This window comes from Hypanus sabinus (assembly GCF_030144855.1).
Source record: "Hypanus sabinus isolate sHypSab1 chromosome 24 unlocalized genomic scaffold, sHypSab1.hap1 SUPER_24_unloc_16, whole genome shotgun sequence".
NCBI lineage: Eukaryota > Metazoa > Chordata > Chondrichthyes > Myliobatiformes > Dasyatidae > Hypanus > Hypanus sabinus.
The window spans coordinates 255,372-277,430 of NW_026778929.1; the positions used below are offsets into that span (position 1 = coordinate 255,372).

The window sequence follows — 22,059 nt, forward strand, 5'->3', positions numbered from 1 at the left end:
GTGAGCGTCTGTGGGTGAGGGTCAACCCCCTCGGAGACGCGGGCGAGCGTGAATATCTGTGGGCGAGGGTCAAACCCCTCGGAGACGAGGGCGAGCGTGAGCGTCTATTGGCGAAGGTCAACTCACCATCTCTTTGTGATTCGGGTAGAAGACCTGGTTGATCAGGGGAAACTCCTCAGGCCCCAGTTTCTTGAAGATCCTGGTCAGCTGTCCAAACTGGAGGGAAGGAGGGCAGAGAGAGAGCGATGTAGGGTCAGAGAGGAGGTAGACCAATTCCTTTTCCTCGTCTCTGTGACCCCTGCCTTCCCCTACACCCCTCCCTGTCTCCGTGACCCATTCCCTCCCCTACACCCCCCTCTGTGAACCCCTCCCTCCTCGACACCACTCCCTGTCTCTGTCACCCCCTCCCTCCCCTACACCCCCCTCTCTGTGAACCCCTCCCTCCTCGACACCACTCCCTGTCTCTGTCACCCCCTCCCTCCTCTACACTCCTCCCTGTCTCTGTGAACCCCTCCCTCCTCTACACCCCTCCCTGTCTCTGTCACCCCTCCCTCCCCTACACCCCTCCCTGTGTCTGTGACCCCCTCCCTCCCCTACACACCTCCCTGTCTCTGTGACCCCCTCCCTCCCATACACTCACATCTATGGCACCCCTTCCCTCCCCTACACCCCTCCCTGTCTCTGTGACCCCCTCCCTCCCCTACACACCTCCCTGTCTCTGTGGCCCCATCCCTCCCATACACTCACATCTATGGCACCCCTTCCCTCCCCTACACCCCTCCCTGTCTCTGTGGCCCCATCTCTCCCCTACACTCCCATCTTTGGCACCCCCTCCCTCCCCTGTTTCTGTGACCCCTACCCTCGCGCTGGGGCTATACGGCATTGAGGCGTGTCCCCTGGGTGGTGGATGGGGGATCCCTCGTGCGAGGGGTGCACCGGATAATATGGAAGAAGGTGCCATGAACCAACATAGCCTAGGAGAAGGGACTCCGATTCCAAACCCGGGTAGATAGGACTCGTTAGCCTTGGATGGCAGCCTATCTAGGAGAGGGTAAACTCTGATTTCAAACCCGGGCAGGTGGAGCTCATTAGCATGGAAATGCCATCGCCTGGGGGAAGGTGACCCCCACAGAAAACCCCTGGTCCTGCAGGTTGGGGGTTGTGCAATGGGCTAACAACCCATTCACGTAAAACAAGCAATTGTTACAGAAACTGTCAACAGATCGTCAACCACTAACCCAGATCTCGGGAAAAGCAGGGCCCCAGTCAGGAGGCTGATGACACGCTGCAACCAAACCCGTCAGGAAGCTGCGGGGCTGACAACCCTCCTTCACCCGAGGAAAACCATAATGGAGGTTCCAAAGCTGCTCTCACAGAAGAAATCTATCCTGATCGGAACATGGAATGTGAGATCACTTTGGGAGACAGGTAGGTGCGCACAGGCAGTGAAGGAAATGAACCGATACCACCTCACGCTCCCCGGGCATGTGCGAAGCAAGGTGGAATACTTTTGGTGAGACCAAACTGCAGACGGGAGAAACTCTGCTCTATTCCAGCAAAGAAAAAGAGGAAGATTCGCATGAGGCTGGTGTGGCCCTGATGTTGTCCAAAGAAGCAGCCAGAAGTTTGATAGAATGGGAACCAGTGTCCAACCGTATCATCACAGCCAGGTTCGAGTCCAGATTCCAGAAGGTATCCATTTTCCTGTGCTACGCCCCAACTAACAACGCAGAGGAAGAAGAAAAAGATCTCTTCTACACCCAGTTTCAAGCAGTAGTTGGAAAGGTACCTAAGCAAGATATGTTGATCATCATGGGAGATCTGAATGCCAAAGTAGGCAGCGATAACACTGGCAGGGAGAGAGAGATGGGCTAAAATGGTTTGGGGCATATGAATGAAAATGGAGAACTCCTTACCGACCTCTGTGCCTTCAACGAACTGAGGTCAAACTGACCTCTTTCCCCACCAACGCTGCCACAAGATAACCTGGGTCTCGCCTGACCATCAAACAGAGAACCAAATTGATCACGTCATAGTCCGCCAGCGCTGGAAAAGTTCACTGCAAGATGTGAGAGTCAAAAGAGGAGAAGATATTGGATCTGACCACCATTTGGTTGTTGCAAAGCTGAAGATGAAGCTGTCAGCCAAGAAGAAGCAACAGAACACGTGAATAAAGTTTGATGTTAGAAAACTACAGACGGAAGAAAACAAGAAAGATTTCCACATCGCCTTGCAAAACCGCTTTGGGGCTCTTCAAATAGAGGAACAAGATGAGAGAACAGCGGAACACGCCTGGATTACCTTCAAGCAGGCCACTGTAGGAGCCTGCGAAGAAGTACTGGGAAGACCACCAGTCAACAGTAAACCTTGGATCAGGGACGAGTCACGGTAGAAGGTGGAGGAGAGGAAAAAGCTCAAACAGGAGTTGAATCAGGCCAGAACCCAGCAACAGAAACAAATCGCCGCCAACAGGTACAGCGTGATGGCCAAGGAGGTGAAGAAACCGCTCAGAAAGGACAAGAGGTCATACTTCAATGAAATAGCAGAGCAAGCAGAAACAGCGGCCAGTAAAGGGGACCTCAAGGCACTCTACAGGACAACTAAACTTTTGTGAGGGAAGAAAAGCAATTTCAACAGACCTGTTAGAGACAAGACAGGCCATCTGCTCACTTTGGTTGAAGATCAGCTGGCGAGATGGAAGGAACACTTCCAGGAAGTATTGAATAGACCACCACCACAGAACCCACCTGACCTGGAGCCTGGAGACCCACTCAACATCAATATAGGTGAAATCACCAAGCAGGAAATTCGAAAAGCCCTGAAGAACGGCAAGGCTGCTGGAGAAGATGAAGCATTGAAAGAGGGTGGAGAGGTTATGGTGGGACTATTTGCATATACTGCTGAATTTGATATGGAGAACAGGAGAGATCCCATCAGATTGGAAGAAGGGCCTCCTTGTGAAGCTGCCAAAATCTGGAGATCATTCACTGTGTGGCAAGTGGAGGGGGACCACCTTGTTGTCCATTCCTAGCAAAGTTCTCACCAGGGTCATCTTGGAGCGGATGAAAGACGCCATTGACCAGAGACTTAGAGATGAGCAGGCAGGGTTCAGGAAAGAGAGATCATGCATTGACCAGATAGCTAGATAGCTTAGAGTCATTGTGGGGCAGACAATAGAATGGCAAACTCCACTATATGTGTGTTTTATTGATTCTGAGAAGGCATTTGACAGCCTAGACAGAAAGTCAATGTGGAGCATCTTACGACACTATGGTGTACCGGAAGAGATGGTGAATATCATCAAGCAGCTTTATGATGGCTTCTCATGCAGGGTCATCCACGATGGGAGACTGTCCGAAGAGTTCCTGGTCACTACTGGAGTCAGACAGGGATGCCTGCTGTCGCCTCTACTTTTTCCTGTGGTACTCGACTGGGCTACAAGAACAGCCTATGCTGGCTCAGAGAGAGGCATCCAGTGGACGTTAACAGGGAAATTGGAAGACCTGGCATTTGCAGATGATCTCGCTCTTCTCTCACACCGGCTTCAAGATATGCGGAAGAAAGTAGATTCCTTGGGAGAGACTTCACAGCAAGTAGGCCTTAAGATCAGTCAGGAGAAGACCAAAGTTCTACACATTAATAACAAACAAGAGGAGCCATTACGGATTGAAGGACAAATAGTTGAAGATGTAGACAAATTCACCTACCTCGGAAGCAAAATCAGTAAATCAGGAGGTACAGATGAGGACATCAGAGCAAGGATCGGAAAAGCCCAACATGCCTTCACAACCCTGTGACCTGTATGGAGATCTACGGCCATCTCTGTCAAAACTAAGCTCTGTATATTCAGCTCCAATGTGAAAGCCATCCTGCTATATGGATCCGAAACATGGAGAATCACTAACACCAGCTGCAACAAGATCCAGACCTTTCTCAACAAATGCCTCCGGCAGATCCTCCGCCTCAAGTGGTACGACAGAGTGTCAAACCTAGACCTATGGAAGGGAGCAAACCAAGAGCCCATTGTATTCCAGATAAGGAGGAGGAAGTGGAGATGGGTCGGCCACATCTTGAGGAAGAGCCAGTCGAATGTCACTCGACAATCACTCAAATGGAATCCACAAGGGAAGAGAAGAAGGGGTCGCCCAAAGCAAACCTGGAGGCATAGGCTTTTGGATGAACTGAAAGCCGCCGGCCAAACTTGGGAGACGGCAAAAACATCGCAGGATCGCAGGAAGTGGAGGACTTCTGTTGAGGCCCTATGCTCCATAAGGAGCAAGAAGGATTAAAGAAGAAAGACTTCCCTACACCCCCCCCCATCTCTGTCACCCCCTCCCACACCTACAGCCCAGCCCACTTCCGTGAACCCCTCCCTCCTCATCCCTGTTAAACCCCCTCTCCTTCATGAGAGGGCATGGGAGATGAGACAGGGGCCGATGGGCAGAGAGGAGAGAGTGACGAAGGTTAGTGGGAGGAGGAGGAGGAGCAGTGAGTGTCGTTAGAGGGGAGAGTGGGAAGAAGGGGAGAGAAAAAGAGGAGGGGGAGAGAGAAAGGGCAAGGGACAGGGGGAAGTTGGGAGCAAATGTAGAGAATGGAGGGGAGAGGGAAGGAAGGAATGGAGGAGACCAGGGAGGGGGTGCAGAGGGATGGGAAGACAGTGGGAGAGGGTGGAAGGAGAAGGAGGTAGGTGAGGAGGGGAGAGAGGGATGGAGGGAGGGAGGAATGGAGAGCCCGGTGAGTGATAGAGGGGATGGAGGGAGTAGGGTCCCCGTTTTCCCTGCTCCCACTTACCACCCAGGGCTTGTCACAGAAGTTGTAGACGGAGTGCAGGGAGTTGAGGCTGGGCACGCCGGCATACTGCAGGCCGATGACGATGTTCCGGAAGTCTCCGCCCTTGGCCATGCTGTAGGCGTGCTGCCTCACCAGGACAAACTCCGGTGTGAAGGACCTGCGGAGGCGGGGGGAGGGGGGGGAGGCCGTTAAATGCACCGTCCGAGGTTCCGGAACCCATGCTGGTCCCCGCGGAGGGGGATTGGCGGTTGGAAGGGGCTTGACCAGCTGGGCACCCGTCCCAGCATCGGGTCGCCTGGTGCTGGGGGGGGGGGGGCAGTTCACGCTCAACGGACCAAAGGGCCTGCTTCTTGCACCGGGCCTCTAGAGGGTGGGGGGGGGGGAGATCCAAACTCTGGACTGGGTCACAAATGGTCCAAGATTCCCAACTAAACACAAAATGCTGGAGGAACTCAGCAGCACCTCTGGGGGAGAATAAATCTCGGCCCATAACGTTGACTGTTCATCTCCCTCCATGGATGCTGAGTGGCCTGCTGAGTTCCTCCAGCATTTTGTGTGTGTGTTGCTCTGGATTTCCAGCATCTGCAGAGTGTTTTTGTGCTTACGATACTCCAAGTGTGGTCTCACTGACGTACTGACCAACTGTAACATGACATCCCAGCTCCTGACCTACGAAGGCCAGCGCGCCAAATGCCTTCCCCATCGCCCTTTCGGGGAATGTTGTACCTGTACCCCCGGGTGTCTGTTCTACATCACTGCCGCTCACTGTGTGAGTCCTGCCCTGGTTTAACGTCCCCCGGTGAGACAGGGTGGGATTCGGGGTAACCCGCAGGATGGGATTGGACGCGGTCTGGGTTCACATCTCTCGGCTCTGTTTTCCCGGCGCGCCCCGCGGACATCCCTCACCTGGTCACCCTCACTCCGTTCCGAAACGCATCCACGTCCACGGTGAAACTGCCCGTGGCGTGCGACACAACGTTAAGCTCAGAGAACTCTGCCTGCAGAGAGAAACGGGGACGAGGGGGGAGAGAGAAACGGGGACGAGGGGGGAGAGAGAGGAAGAGCGGGGGAGAGAGAGGGGGAGAGGGGGAGAGAGAAAGGGGGAGGGGGGAGAGAGAGGAAGAGAGGGGGAGAGAGAGGGGGAGAAACAGGAGTGAAGGGGAGAGAAAGGAGGAGAGAGGGAGAGAGAGAGAGAGAAAAATGAGAGCGGGGAGGAGAGAAGTCAGGAGAGGGGGGAAGGGGAGAGGGGAGAAGGGAAGGGGGAGAGAGAGAGGGGAGAGACAGAGTGGGGGAGAGAGGGAGGGAGAGGGGGAGGACAGGGAGAGTGAGAGGTGGGGGTAGAGAGAGACAGACAGACAGTGAGGAGGGGAGAGAGACAGAGAGTGGGGGAGAGAGGGAGGGAGAGGGGGAGGACAGGGAGAGTGAGAGGTGGGGGTAGAGAGAGACAGACAGACAGTGAGGAGGGGAGAGAGACAGAGAGTGGGGGAGAGAGGGAGGGAGAGGGGGAGGACAGGGAGAGTGAGAGGTGGGGTAGAGAGAGACAGACAGACAGTGAGGAGGGGAGAGAGAGAGAGAGTGGGGGAGAGAGGGAGGGAGGGGGAGGACAGGGAGAGTGAGAGGTGGGGGTAGAGAGAGACAGACAGACAGTGAGGAGGGGAGAGAGAAAGACTTTTGTGACTTTATGTCGAATGACCATCTTCTCCCAGTCATTGTGTCATTAACGTTGACAGGGTTAAGTGGAGTCCACAGTCAGACATTTGTAGGGGTGCTTACTGTCAAAAACCAGAGGTGAAAGGGTCACAGTGAACCAGTCCCAGGGACATGTGGCCATTGCCATGTGGTCATTATGCTTGGGGTCACTGTCACCCAGTGCCTGGTCAAGGTGGGGGGGGGGGTCAGTGTCATGTGATCCCAGGATCACAGAGTCAATGTCATACCACCCTAGGGTCAATTGGTCAGTCATGTGATCCCCAGTGTCACTGGGTTAATATCGGATAACCAGTGTCACACATCTACTGCCACATGATTTTAGTGTCACAAGGTCACAGGATCACCATCACATGAACCCACGGTCAAAGGGTCACCATAACGTGACCACAGGGTCACAAGGTCACTGATTGTGCCACTCCAGGGTCACATGCTCAGCGTCACACTACCCCAGGGTCAGGGGAACATAGACACATGACCCCCATGCGAGATGATACCAACTTCACAGGATCACACAAGACCAGGGTCATAGGGTCACCGTGATGTGACCCAAGGGTCACAAGGTCACTACCACGTGATTCCAGGTACGCAAGGTCATGGTCTCATGACCCCTGGATTATAGAGTCACTGCCGCAGAATTCCAGGGTCAGGGGTCATTGTTGTGTTGTCTGGAGTCAGAGTTCAGAGTGGCACCATCTTGGCCAACTACCTGCGTCCCCAGCACGGGTCTGGTGCCACTGCTCAGGAAGATCCCGCTGGTCTCGGAGGTGGACAGGGGCTTCAGGAGATGAACTAATGAGAATCTTTGGGCACCGTGACCGCGACTGTGACCCTTGGCCCCCGGGATGTGCAGACAGTGACCCTGTGACCCTTATGGCCGTGCGACCTATGATTCTGTCATTACTTCGAAGTGGCGTCCAGGGTCTGTGCAGCCAGTGACCCAATGGCCCTGTGTTGTAATGTAGCACACGCTCCTCACTATCCCTCCTGCACCATCGTATTCCCTCCTCACTGACCCCCTCCCACCCACCCGCAGCACGGCACCCTTCCCTCACCATTCCTACACTGTCCCATCACACACTCCAGAAGATTCCTGAAGTATCTTCACTCTCTTTCCTTCAGCTCGGTGGGGGTGGGAGGGGTGAGGAGGGGGGAGAGTTGGGGTGAAGGTGAAATGGGTGGGGAGGCCGAGAGGAGGTTCCCACCGCGGGGTAATTCAACGGGTGAAACCTAGACCCACCTGTTCCACTCGGATGTCGAACTCTCCCTGGACCTTCCTGCCCTTGAACACCTTGGACCTGGAGGGGGAGATGAGAAGAAGGGAGGGTCACATTACATTGTCAGGTATAAGCAGCACAGAGCTGGAGGGGAGGTTATTAGTTCATGCACTGTGCATCCACCACATTCTACAAGTCAGGAATGTGACGGGACACACCCCACCTCACTGGCTGGAGTTACTCCATGCACTCCACATCCAACACATTACCTTCCCCTCATTTACAAGTCAGGAGTTTGACGGGACACACCCCACCTCACCGGGTGGAGTTAGTCCATGCACTCCACATCCAACACATTACCTTCCCCTCATTTACAAGACAGGAGTGCGAGAGGACACTCCCCACCTCACCGGGTGGAGTTAGTCCATGCACTCTGCATCCACCAAATTACCTTCCCCTCATTTACAAGTCAGGAGTTTGACAGGACACTCCCCACCTCACTGAGAGGAGTTAGTCCATGCACTCCACATCCACCACATTCTACAAGTCAGGAATGTGACGGGACACACCCCATCTCACCGGGTGGAGTTAGTCCATGCACTCCGCATCCACCACATTACCTTCCCCTCATTTACAAGTCAGGAGTTTGACGGGACACTCCCCACCTCACTGAGAGGAGTTAGTCCATGCACTCCACATCCACCACATTCTACAAGTCAGGAATGTGACGGGACACACCCCATCTCACCGGGTGGAGTTAGTCCATGCACTCCACATCCACCACATTACCTTCCCCTCATTTACAAGTTAGGAGTGTGACGGGACACTCCCCACCTCACTGAGAGGAGTTAGTCCATGCACTCCGCATCCACTACATTACCTTCCCCTCATTTACAAGTCAGGAGTCTGGCGGGACACTCCCCACCTCACTGGCTGGAGTGAGTCCATGCACTCCGCATCCACCACATTCTACAAGTCAGGAATGTGACAGGACACACCCCACTTCACCGGGTGGAGTTAGTCCATGCACTCCACATCCACCACATTACCTTCCCCCATCTACAAGTCAGGAGTGTGATGGGATGCCCTCCACTGGATGGAGTTAGTCCATGCACTCCACATCCACCACATTACCTTCCCCCATCTACAAGTCAGGAGGGTGAGAGGACACTCCTCACTTGCCTGGCTGGGGTTAGTCCATGCACTCAGCATCCACCACCTCACTCTGCTCTGCTCCCCGTACACTCAAGACCACGTGGCCAGATTTGGCTCGAACTCCCATCTACAAGTTTGCGGGTGACACCCACCGGGTCTCAAATAACGATGATCTGGAGCACAGAATGGAGGTGGAGAGCCCAGCGGTGTGGAGTCATGACAACGGCCTTCCGCACAAGAAACAAAAGAGCTGGTCATTGACATCTAGACAGTGGGTTGGGAGGGGGTGGGGCGCACACATTCCCGTCTACGTCAATGGTGCGGAGAGCATCGAGCTCCTCAGAGTTCACCAGCAGCCTATACTGGTCCTACCAGTCCAAGGGTGTCCTGGGGGCAGCCCGTTCTGGTCCTACCAGTCCGAGGATGTCCTGGGGGCAGCCCGTTCTGGTCCTACCAGGCCGAGGACGTCCTGGGGGCAGCCCGTTCTGGTCCTACCAGTCCGAGGATGTCCTGGGGGCAGCCTGTACTGGTCCTACCAGTCCCAGGATATCCTCGGGGCAGCCTGTACTGGTCCTACCAGTCCCAGGATATCCTGGGGGCAGCCTGTCCTGGTCCTACCAGGCCGAGGATGTCCTGGGGGCAGCCTGTTCTGGTCCTACCAGGCCGAGGACATCCTGGGGGCAGCCCGTTCTGGTCCTACCAGGCCGAGGTTATCCTGGGGGCAGCCCGTACTGGTCCTACCAGGCCGAGGATGTCCTGGGGGCAGCCTGTACTGGTCCTACCAGTCCCAGGATATCCTCGGGGCAGCCTGTCCTGGTCCTACCAGGCCGAGGATATCCTGGGGGCAGCCTGTTCTGGTCCTACCAGGCCGAGGATATCCTGGGGGCAGCCTGTCCTGGTCCTACCAGACTGAGGATATCCTGGGGGCAGCCCGTTTTGGTCCTACCAGGCCGAGGACGTCCTGGGGGCAGCCTGTCCTGGTCCTACCAGGCCGAGGACGTCCTGGGGGCAGCCCGTTCTGGTCCTACTAGGCCGAGGATATCCTGGTGGCAGCCCGTTCAGGTCCTACCAGGCCGAGGATGTCCTGGGGGCAGCCCGTTCTGGTCCTATCAGGCCGAGGATATCCTGGGGGCAGCCTGTCCTGGTCCTACCAGGCCGAGGACATCCTGGGGGCAGCCCGTTCTGGTCCTACCAGGCCGAGGATATCCTGGGGGCAGCCCGTTCTGATCCTACCAGGCTGAGGATATTGTGGGGGCAGCCCGTTCTGGTCCTACCAGGCCGAGGACGTCCTGGGGGCAGCCCGTTCTGATCCTACCAGGCCGAGGATATCCTGGGGGCAGCCCGTTCTGATCCTACCAGGCCGAGGATATCCTGGGGGCAGCCCATTCTGGTCCTACCAGGCCGAGGATATCTTGGGGGCAGCCCGTTCTGGTCCTACCAGGCCGAGGACATCCTGGGGGCAGCCTGTACTGGTCCTACCAGGCCGAGGATATCCTGGGGGCAGCCCGTTCTGGTCCTACCAGGCCAAGGTTATCCTGGGGGCAGCCCGTACTGGTCCTACAAGGCCGAGGATGTCCTGGGGGCAGCCTGTACTGGTCCTACCAGTCCCAGGATATCCTGGGGGCAGCCTGTCCTGGTCCTACCAGGCCGAGGATATCCTGGGGGCAGCCCGTTCTGGTCCTACCAGGCCGAGGATGTCCTGGGGGCAGCCCGTTCTGATCCTACCAGGCTGAGGATATCCTGGGGGCAGCCCGTTCTGGTCCTACCAGGCCTAGGATCTCCTGGGGGCAGCCCGTTCTGGTCCTACCAGGCCGAGGACGTCCTGGGGGCAGCCCGTTCTGGTCCTACCAGGCCGAGGATCTTCTGGGGGCAGCCCGTTCTGGTCCCACCAGGCCGAGGACGTCCTGGGGGCAGCCCGTTCTGGTCCTACCAGGCCGAGGATCTCCTGGGGGCAGCCCGTTCTGGTCCTACCAGGCCGAGGATATCTTGGGGGCAGCCCGTTCTGGTCCTACCAGGCTGAGGACATCCTGGGGGCAGCCTGTACTGGTCCTACCAGGCCGAGGATATCCTGGGGGCAGCCCGTTCTGGTCCTACCAGGCCAAGGTTATCCTGGGGGCAGCCCGTACTGGTCCTACAAGGCCGAGGATGTCCTGGGGCAGCCTGTACTGGTCCTACCAGTCCCAGGATATCCTGGGGGCAGCCTGTCCTGGTCCTACCAGGCCGAGGATATCCTGGGGGCAGCCCGTTCAGGTCCTACCAGGCCGAGGATGTCCTGGGGGCAGCCCGTTCTGATCCTACCAGGCTGAGGATATCCTGGGGGCAGCCCGTTCTGGTCCTACCAGGCCTAGGATCTCCTGGGGGCAGCCCGTTCTGGTCCTACCAGGCCGAGGACGTCCTGGGGGCAGCCCGTTCTGGTCCTACCAGGCCGAGGATCTTCTGGGGGCAGCCCGTTCTGGTCCCACCAGGCCGAGGACGTCCTGGGGGCAGCCCGTTCTGGTCCTACCAGGCCGAGGATCTCCTGGGGGCAGCCCGTTCTGGTCCTACCAGGCCGAGGACGTCCTGGGGGCAGCCCGTTCTGGTCCTACCAGGCCGAGGACGTCCTGGGGGCAGCCTGTACTGGTCCTACCAGGCCGAGGAGATCCTGGGGGCAGCCCGTTCTGGTCCTACCAGGCCGAGGATGTCCTGGGGGCAGCCCGTTCTGGTCCTACCAGGCCGAGGACGTCCTGGGGGCAGCCCGTTCTGGTCCTACCAGGCCGAGGACATCCTGGGGGCAGCCCGTTCTGGCCCTACCAGGCCGAGGACGTCCTGGGGGCAGCCCGTTCTGGTCCTACCAGGCCGAGGACGTCCTGGGGGCAGCCCGCAAGCTCTCGCATTGCATGCCCGCAGCCCAAGAACCCTAATCTATAGGTCTTTGGGAAGAGCACCCATGGGAAAACCACACAGTTATAAGGAGAATGCGCAAACTTGTCAGAGTCAGCGGCGGGAATCGAACCCCGGTCTTATAATTTGTACCCCCAGCTGCCATGCTGTCCCTCCGAGCTCCCAGGGAAAATTAACCCTCTGTCTCCCATGACAATCCAGCTCGTTATGATCTTGCACCTATCCGATTACCTGCACTGCACTCTCTCTGTAGCTGTTACACCTTTTTCTGCATTCTGTTATTGCTTCACTTTGTGCAGCAGTGCTCGCAAAAGTGTTCCGCACACGTGTAGCCGGGGTGCCGAAGACGTTTGCACAGGACTGTACTTGTCCACGTGGAGCGGAGAGCGAGTTTGTAAATCTGGCGGGGGCAAAGGATGCTGGGAATGGCACAGGTGTGGGACAGCTGGCAGAGAGGGAGTGCTAGTTCCAGTCCTGAGACACCAGGCACGACTCCAAGCAATTCGTTTATTGATCATTATAGAATGCCTCTCTGGTGCTTCCCTCTCCCTCCCCTTTTCCCAGCCGTGATTCCCCTCTCCCTGCCCCCTTCCCGCTCTCAGTCCACAACAGAGACCCAGATCAGAATCAGGTCTATCATCACTCACATCAGGAAATTTCCTTTTTTCTTGTGGCAGCAGTACAGTGCAATACATAAAATTACTGTGCAAAATGGGTAGTAGGGTGGAGATACATCTCGACCAAATAAGGTGTAAGGCACTCTTTCTCTCTTTCCTCCCTTCCCTCGGGCAAGGTGTAGCAAACAACCCCCCCCAAAACTCTGATCAGGGTCACGCAAAGCCATGGGAGCAGGTGGTGGACGGTTGTACGAGCAGCCGGTGCAGATCAGAAGTCCTGGTTATGGGACCACCGACACCGGGCAGACAATCTCTGAAGAGTATTGATAATGGCCGGGGGTGTAAGGACACTGCCCAGGAGAAGCCAATGACAAGCCCCTTCCGGAGACCAATTTGCCAAGAGCAATCACGGTCGGGGAAAGACCATGATCGCCCATGTACCACGACAAGGAAAATAATGACTAAGCACCCAAGCTATATATATGTGCCTAAGACTTTTGCACCAGACTGTTCCTCAGTACTGCTTGCTATTTTTCTCCTTGCCCCTTGGAATCAATTTTTGAGTGTTTATCTAAGAAAGGATGTGCAGGCGTTGGAGAGGGTCCAGACAAGGATCAGAAGACTGATCCCATGAAATGAACAGTTCACATACAAGGAGTGTTTAATTGTCTCTGGGACTGTACTCAATAGAGGGGTAATTTCATTCAATATCCCCCCTCTCATCTTAAAACTTTGCCCTCTAGTTCTTGATTTCCCAGCTCTGGGGGGAAAAGACTGTTCATTCACCCTATCCGTGCCCCTCGTGGTTATACACCTCAGTCAGGGGGTGTTATGGTGGTGTAGTGGGAGATGCATCACCTCCCCCTCATCGTTATTCAGCACCACACTGTCTGTTTCCCGCAGGGCTGGGGAGTCGGGGATCAGGAGAGGACGAGTTAGGCCAGTAAGAGTGCAGTGGAGATTTACGAGGATGTTATTGAGATGGCACGACCTTTCTCACGGCAGTGTAGGAGAGCGAGCATTAGGGTAACTTGATGTTTATTTTACTTATTTAGAGCAGCAATTCCCAACCTGGGGCCCACGAACACTTTGCTTCACGGCAGAGAAAAATGTGGGAACCCCTCATTTAGAGACACGGCATGGTAAAAAGTCACTCTGGCCCAATTACACCCATGTGAATAATTACCCTACCTACCCGTGCGTCCTTGCAACGTGGGAGGAAACAGGAGCACTGGGAGGAAACCAACACAGTCACAGAAAGAACAAACAATCTTCTCACAGACAGTGGCAGGAATTCAACTAATCCCACTGTCCCACTCTCTCCCCACAGCCCTGTGTCGGTCACCAAACTAATCCCACTGTCCCACTCTCTCCTCACAGTCCTGTGTCAGTCCCCAAACTAATCCCACTGTCCCACTGCCTCCCCACAGCCCTGTGTCGGTCACCAAACTAATCCCACTGTCCCACTCTCTCCCCACAGCCCTGTGTCAGTCCCCAAACTAATCCCACTGTCCCACTGCCTCCCCACAGCCCTGTGTCAGTCCCCAAACTAATCCCACTGTCCCACTCTCTCCCCACAGTCCTGTGTCAGTCCCCAAACTAATCCCACTGTCCCAACCTCTCCCCACAGTCCTGTGTCAGTCCCCAAACTAATCCCACTGTCCCACTCTCTCCCCACAGTCCTGTGTCAGTCCCCAAACTAATCTCACTGTCCCACTCTCTCCCCACAGTCCTGTGTCAGACCCCAAACTAATCCCACTGTCCCACTCTCTCCCCACAGTCCTGTGTCAGTCCCCAAACTAATCCCACTGTCCCACTCTCTCCCCACAGTCCTGTGACAGTCCCCAAACTAATCCCACTGTCCCACTCTCTCCCCACAGTCCTGTGTCAGTCCCCAAACTAATCCCACTGTCCCAACCTCTCCCCACAGTCCTGTGTCAGTCCCCAAACTAATCCCACTGTCCCACTCTCTCCCCACAGTCCTGTGTCAGTCCCCAAACTAATCTCACTGTCCCACTCTCTCCCCACAGTCCTGTGTCAGACCCCAAACTAATCCCACTGTCCCACTCTCTCCCCACAGTCCTGTGTCAGTCCCCAAACTAATCCCACTGTCCCACTCTTTCCCCACAGTCCTGTGTCAGTCCCCAAACTACTCCCATTGTCCCACTCTCTCCCCACAGTCCTGTGTCAGACCCCAAACTAATCCCACTGTCCCACTCTCTCCCCACAGTCCTGTGTCAGTCCCCAAACTAATCCCACTGTCCCACTCTCTCCCCACAGTCCTGTGACAGTCCCCAAACTAATCCCACTGTCCCACTCTCTCCCCACAGTCCTGTGTCAGTCCCCAAACTAATCCCACTGTCCCAACCTCTCCCCACAGTCCTGTGTCAGTCCCCAAACTAATCCCACTGTCCCACTCTCTCCCCACAGTCCTGTGTCAGTCCCCAAACTAATCTCACTGTCCCACTCTCTCCCCACAGTCCTGTGTCAGACCCCAAACTAATCCCACTGTCCCACTCTCTCCCCACAGTCCTGTGTCAGTCCCCAAACTAATCCCACTGTCCCACTCTCTCCCCACAGTCCTGTGACAGACCCCAAACTAATCCCACTGTCCCACTCTCTCCCCACAGTCCTGTGACAGACCCCAAACTAATCCCACTGTCCCACTCTCTCCCCACAGTCTGTGTCAGTCCCCAAAATAATCTCACTGTCCCACTCTCTCCCCACAGTCCTGCGTCAGTCCCCAAACTAATCCCACTGTCCCACTCTCCCCACAGCCCTGTGTCAGTCCCCAAACTAATTCCACTGTCCCACTCTCTCCCCACAGCCCTGTGTCAGTCCCCAAACTAATCCCACTGTCCCACTCTCTCCCCACAGTCCTGTGTCAGTCCCCAAACTAATCCCATTGTCCCACTCTCTCCCCACAGTCCTGTGTCAGTCCCCAAACTAATCCCACTGTCCCACTCTCTCCCCACAGTCCTGTGTCAGTCCCCAAACTAGTCTCACTGTCCCACTCTCTCCCCACAGTCCTGTGTCAGACCCCAAACTAATCCCACTGTCCCACTCTCTCCCCACAGTCCTGTGTCAGTCCCCAAACTAATCCCACTGTCCCACTCTCTCCCCACAGTCCTGTGACAGACCCCAAACTAATCCCACTGTCCCACTCTCTCCCCACAGTCCTGTGACAGACCCCAAACTAATCCCACTGTCCCACTCTCTCCCCACAGTCTGTGTCAGTCCCCAAACTAATCCCACTGTCCCACTCTCTCCCCACAGTCCTGTGTCAGTCCCCAAACTAATCCCACTGTCCCAACCTCTCCCCACAGTCCTGTGTCAGTCCCCAAACTAATCCCACTGTCCCACTCTCTCCCCACAGTCCTGTGTCAGTCCCCAAACTAATCTCACTGTCCCACTCTCTCCCCACAGTCCTGTGTCAGACCCCAAACTAATCCCACTGTCCCACTCTCTCCCCACAGTCCTGTGTCAGTCCCCAAACTAATCCCACTGTCCCACTCTCTCCCCACAGTCCTGTGACAGACCCCAAACTAATCCCACTGTCCCACTCTCTCCCCACAGTCCTGTGACAGACCCCAAACTAATCCCACTGTCCCACTCTCTCCCCACAGTCTGTGTCAGTCCCCAAAATAATCTCACTGTCCCACTCTCTCCCCACAGTCCTGCGTCAGTCCCCAAACTAATCCCACTGTCCCACTCTCCCCACAGCCCTGTGTCAGTCCCCAAACTAATTCCACTGTCCCACTCTCTCCCCACAGCCCTGTGTCAGTCCCCAAACTAATCCCACTGTCCCACTCTCTCCCCACAGTCCTGTGTCAGTCCCCAAACTAATCCCATTGTCCCACTCTCTCCCCACAGTCCTGTGTCAGTCCCCAAACTAATCCCACTGTCCCACTCTCTCCCCACAGTCCTGTGTCAGTCCCCAAACTAGTCTCACTGTCCCACTCTCTCCCCACAGTCCTGTGTCAGACCCCAAACTAATCCCACTGTCCCACTCTCTCCCCACAGTCCTGTGTCAGTCCCCAAACTAATCCCACTGTCCCACTCTCTCCCCACAGTCCTGTGACAGACCCCAAACTAATCCCACTGTCCCACTCTCTCCCCACAGTCCTGTGACAGACCCCAAACTAATCCCACTGTCCCACTCTCTCCCCACAGTCTGTGTCAGTCCCCAAAATAATCTCACTGTCCCACTCTCTCCCCACAGTCCTGCGTCAGTCCCCAAACTAATCCCACTGTCCCACTCTCCCCACAGCCCTGTGTCAGTCCCCAAACTAATTCCACTGTCCCACTCTCTCCCCACAGCCCTGTGTCAGTCCCCAAACTAATCCCACTGTCCCACTCTCTCCCCACAGTCCTGTGTCAGTCCCCAAACTAATCCCACTGTCCCACTCTCTCCCCACAGTCCTGTGTCAGTCCCCAAACTAATCCCACTGTCCCACTCTCTCCCCACAGCCCTGTGACAGTCCCCAAACTAATCCCACTGTCCCACTCTCTCCACACAGTCCCGAGTCAGTCCCTAAACTAATCCCACTGTCCCACTCTCTCCACACAGCCCTGTGTCAGTCCCCAAACTAATCCCACTGTCCCACTCTCTCCCCACAGCCCTGTGTCAGTCCCCAAACTAATCCCACTGTCCCACTCTCTCCCCACAGTCCTGTGTCAGTCCCCAAACTAATCCCACTGTCCCACTCTCTCCCCACAGCCCTGTGTCAGTCCCCAAACTAATCCCACTGTCCCACTCTCTCCTCACAGTCCTGTGTCAGTCCCCAAACTAATCCCACTGTCCCACTCTCTCCCCACAGTCCTGTGTCAGTCCCCAAACTAATCCCACTGTCCCACTCTCTCCCCACAGTCCTGTGTGTCCCCAAACTAATCCCACTGTCCCACTCTCTCCCCACAGCCCTGTGTCAGTCCCCAAACTAATCCCACTGTCCCACTCTCTCCCCACAGTCCTGTGTCAGTCCCCAAACTAATCCCATTGTCCCACTCTCTCCCCATGGTGCTGTCAGTCCCCAAACTAATCCCACTGTCCCACTATCTCCCACAGCCCTGTGTCAGTCCCCAAACTAATCCCACTGTCCCACTCTTTCCCCACAGTCCTGTGTCAGTCCCCAAACTACTCCCATTGTCCCACTCTCTCCCCACAGTCCTGTGTCAGTCCCCAAACTAATCCCACTGTCCCACTCTCTCCCCACAGTCCTGTGTCAGTCCCCAAACTAATCCCACTGTCCCATTCTCTCCCCACAGTCCTGTGTCAGTCCCCAAACTAATCCCACTGTCCCACTCTCTCCCCACAGTCCTGTGTCAGTCCCCAAACTAATCCCACTGTCCCATTCTCTCCCCACAGTCCTGTGTCAGTCCCCAAACTAATCCCACTGTCCCATTCTCTCCCCACAGTCCTGTGTCAGTCCCCAAACTAATCCCTTCTGCCCCACTGTCTCCCCAGAGCCTGTGTCAGTCCCCAAACTAATCCCACTGTCCCACTCTCTCCCCATGACCCTGGCACTGTGAAGTGTTGTGCTAACCTCTGTGACACCGTGCCACCCCTTACAGACTGTATAAAATCACGACGGGAACAGGAGATTTAAGAGGAATCTGAGGGGGTACTTTCCACCCGGAGGGTGTTCCGTGTGAGGAACGAGCTGCCAGAGGAGGTGGATGAGGCAAAGACTCTGAGACAGGTACGTGGACAGGAAAGGTTTGAGGGATACAGGCAAATGGGTCAGGCTCATATGGGGAATTCCGGTGTTACTGGATAAAGGTGTGACATCCTGTCTGGAGAAACCACGGCTCGGCACGGCAACGGCTCGGCATGGCAACGGCTCGGCACGGCAACCACTCGGCATGGCAACGGCTCGGCATGGCAACCGCTCAGCTCGGCAACCGCTCTGCACGGCCCGGGACCGCGAGGAACCGCGGAGAGTGGCGGACACAGCTCAGCACACCGCAGAAACCAGCCTCCCCCCAGCAGACTCTGTCTATGCTTCCCGCTGCCTCAGTAAAGCGGCCAGAATAATCAAAGGCCCCCCCCCACCACACTGGATATTCTTCCTTCTCCCCCCTCCCATTGGGCAGAAGATACAAAAGCCTGAAAGCACCGAGCACCAGGTTCTGCCCCGGTTGTCAGACTCTTGAAATAGACATCAGTTATGATAAGATGGACTCCCGACCTCATAATCTCTCTCGTTATGATCCTGCTGCTCATAATCTACCCGCACTGCACTCTCTCTGTCACTGTGACATTCTATTCTGCGTTCCGTTATCGTTTTCCCTTATTCTACCTCACAGAATGCAAGACTTCACTGTTTCTTGGCACATGTGACCAAGCCATTTACCAATTTAAGAATTTTATTGTTAGACAGTGAAAATCTTTTGTCTGCACGCCACCCCATGTACAGGGAGGTACCCACGGTCCCGATGAAGGGGTCGGCCCGAAACGTCAACTGTTTACTCTTTCCCATAGTTGCTGCCCGGCCTGCCCAGTTCCTCCAGCATTTTGTGCGCGTGTTGTTGAAGCTTTTCGTTGTGTCTCAGTACATCTGGCAATAATTAACCAATTTACCAACCACTTTTAACCCCTTCCAGTCACGCTGAAACCTCCTCCCTCTCAGCTGATGCAAAGACGGGGGTGCAAAGCAAACTCCAAACGCTGGGCAAAGCTGCTGTCCTTAGGAAGTCGGCTTTTGGATTTACCAACATCTCGGCTCATGAAAGGCTCTTGGGAGAGGGGAACTGAAAGCACCTACCAACCAGTAGTGGGGTGGGGGGTGGGGGGTCATCCAGGGCACCTGCCTTCATCACCCGGGACACAGAGTACAGGAACAGGGAGGTGACGATACTTTATAAACCACTGGCCAGCTCACAGCTGGAGTACAGTGTCCAGTTCTGGTCTCCACACTACAGGAAGGGGTGACTGCAGTGGAGAGGGTGCAGAGGAGATTCCCCAGGACGTTGTCGGGGACGGAGCGTTTCGATCACGAGGAGAGACCGGAGAGGCAGTGTCCGTTCTCCCTGGAGAGGGGGAGGCTGCGGGGGATCTGATAGGGGTGGACAGGATGATGAGCAGAGATCAGGTGGGAGAGGAGGGAACTTCCATCAAACAGAGGGAGATAAAAGAGGTCGATGGGGGGGGGGGGAAGAGATTTAGGGGAATCTGAGGAGAACCTATTTCAGAAAGAAATAGGAGCAAACCCCCCCCCCCAAAAACATTTCTGGGTTAGTTTATTATTGTCATGTCTCGCTCACTGTTCATAAAGATCAAGTCACTGTTGTCAGTGATGCTCTCTCTCTCTCTGCGTGCTCCCATTTATCATCAACATCAACATTATGGGCCATGTCTTATGACATCATCATTACGTGCCGTGTCATATGACATGGGCGATCATGGTCTTTCCATGACCATCATTGTTCTCGGCAAAAGTTTTCTACAGATGGGGTTTGCCATTGCCTTCTCCTGGACAGTGTCTTTACAAGACGGGTGACCCCGGTCATTATCAATACTCTTCAGAGATTGTCTGCCTGGCGTCAGTGGTCGCATCACCAGGACTTGTGATCTGCACCGGCTGCTCATGACCTTGACTGGGGACCAAGCGGGTGCTACACCTCGCCCACGGGTGACCTGCTGGCTAGCGGAGGGAAGGGGCACCTCACACCTGCTTTGGTAGAGACGTATCTCCGCCCTGCTCCTTTTAGGTCAGATTATTTCACAACACAAGGTTCTGCAAATGGCATACAACTGTATTAGCCTATTTCAACAGATGACCCTGGATCTCAATTATTTTGTGCCTTGGACCCCTTCTATTAACGGAGGGGTCCATGAATCCCAGTCTGGGAACCTCTTCCGTAAACACTCTAGTCAGATTCTGTATCCTATTACAGAGTGGATGGGTTTGAATTGGCTTCAGCTAAATGAGGAGAAAAACAGACATTCTGGTTATTGGTAGCAATGAAGTAAAGTGAGAATGTTAAAAATAAACTTGATTATCCAGCCTCACAAACAAGCCAGAAGTAAAGAATTGGCTCTGAGCTGAATTTCAAATCAATACTAAAACATTGCAAGAATTCGATCTCTTATGAAGTTTGAAGTAAATTTATTATCTAAGTACGTACATGTCACCATATACAACTCTGAGATTCATTTCCCTGTGGGCATTCTCAGCAAATGTATAGAATAGTAACTATAACCGGATCAGTGAAAGAGCGCCCGACTGGAGCACGCGCACCGGTACAGGTCCAGATTGACCTGGCATCAGTGGGACTGCAGAGGCCGTTGCTGGACAAGCTCAGCCACAGATGGGGACAGATGGGGAGGCAGGAAGTGGGTGAAGGATTCAGACAGAGAGGAGAGTCTGTGGTGAGACTGTGGGCAGGGACACCAGCAGCGGTTTCGCTCTCTATTTCTGTCCCTGACTGTGGGTAGGTGTGGATCATCATTGCTGGTGAGGAAAACATTACATTCCTGGATTAGATCACAGATCCCAGTCAGTATCCCACCCCCGGGGATCTATATATCAACCCCCTGAACCCCTGGACCAGATCCCAGTCTGTAACCCACACCCGGGCATCTGTTATTCCATATATCAACCCCCTGAACCCCTGGATCAGATCCCAGTCTGTAACCCACCCCTAGGGATCTGTTATTATATATATCAACCCCCTGAACCCCTGGATCAGATCCTAGTCTGTATCCCACCCCCCGGGGATTTGTTATTCTATATATCAACCCCCTGGACCAGATCCCAGTCTGTATCCCACCCCCGGGGATCTGTTATTATATATATATCAACCCCCTGAACCCCTGGATCAGATCCCAGTCTGTAACCCACCCCTGGGGATCTGTTATTCTATATATCAACCCCCTGAACCCCTGGATCAGATCCCAGTCTGTAACCCACCCCTAGGGATCTGTTATTCCATATATCAACCCCCTGAACCCCTGGATCAGATCCTAGTCTGTATCCCACCCCCCGGGGATTTGTTATTCTATATATCAACCCCCTGGACCAGATCCCAGTCTGTATCCCACCCCCGGGGATCTGTTATTATATATATATATCAACCCCCTGAACCCCTGGACCAGATCCCAGTCTGTATCCCACCCCGGGGATCTGTTATTCTATATATCAACCCCCTGAACCCCTGGATCAGATCCCAGTCTGTAACCCACCCCTGGGGATCTGTTTTTCCATATATCAACCCCCTGAACCCCTGGATCAGATCCCAGTCTGTAACCCACCCCTGGGGATCTGTTATTCTATATATCAACCCCCTGAACCCCTGGATCAGATCCCAGTCTGTAACCCACCCCTAGGGATCTGTTATTATATATATCAACCCCCTGAACCCCTGGATCAGATCCTAGTCTGTATCCCACCCCCCGGGGATTTGTTATTCTATATATCAACCCCCTGGACCAGATCCCAGTCTGTATCCCACCCCCGGGGATCTGTTATTATATATATATCAACCCCCTGAACCCCTGGACCAGATCCCAGTCTGTATCCCACCCCGGGGATCTGTTATTCTATATATCAACCCCCTGAACCCCTGGATCAGATCCCAGTCTGTAACCCACCCCTGGGGATCTGATATTCCATATATAAACCCCCTCCTGGACCAGATCCTAGTCTGTAACCCACCCTCGGGGATCAGTTATTCTATATATCAACCCCCTG

The 22,059-nt window shown here is 54.9% G+C and overlaps 1 protein-coding gene across 1 annotated transcript in view; it reads right to left on the reverse strand.

Annotated features, from left to right (window-relative positions):
* Positions 1-22,059, reverse strand: part of LOC132385459 (synapsin-1-like) — a 244,053-nt gene that overhangs the window by 80,193 nt on the left and 141,801 nt on the right. Inside the window, exons 3-6 of the mRNA XM_059957544.1 lie at positions 7,739-7,796; positions 5,698-5,789; positions 4,792-4,948; positions 127-216 (exon numbers count right to left, since the gene is read on the reverse strand). Coding sequence (XP_059813527.1) covers positions 127-216; positions 4,792-4,948; positions 5,698-5,789; positions 7,739-7,796 — 397 coding nt within the window. The remainder of the gene's footprint in view (positions 1-126; positions 217-4,791; positions 4,949-5,697; positions 5,790-7,738; positions 7,797-22,059) is intronic.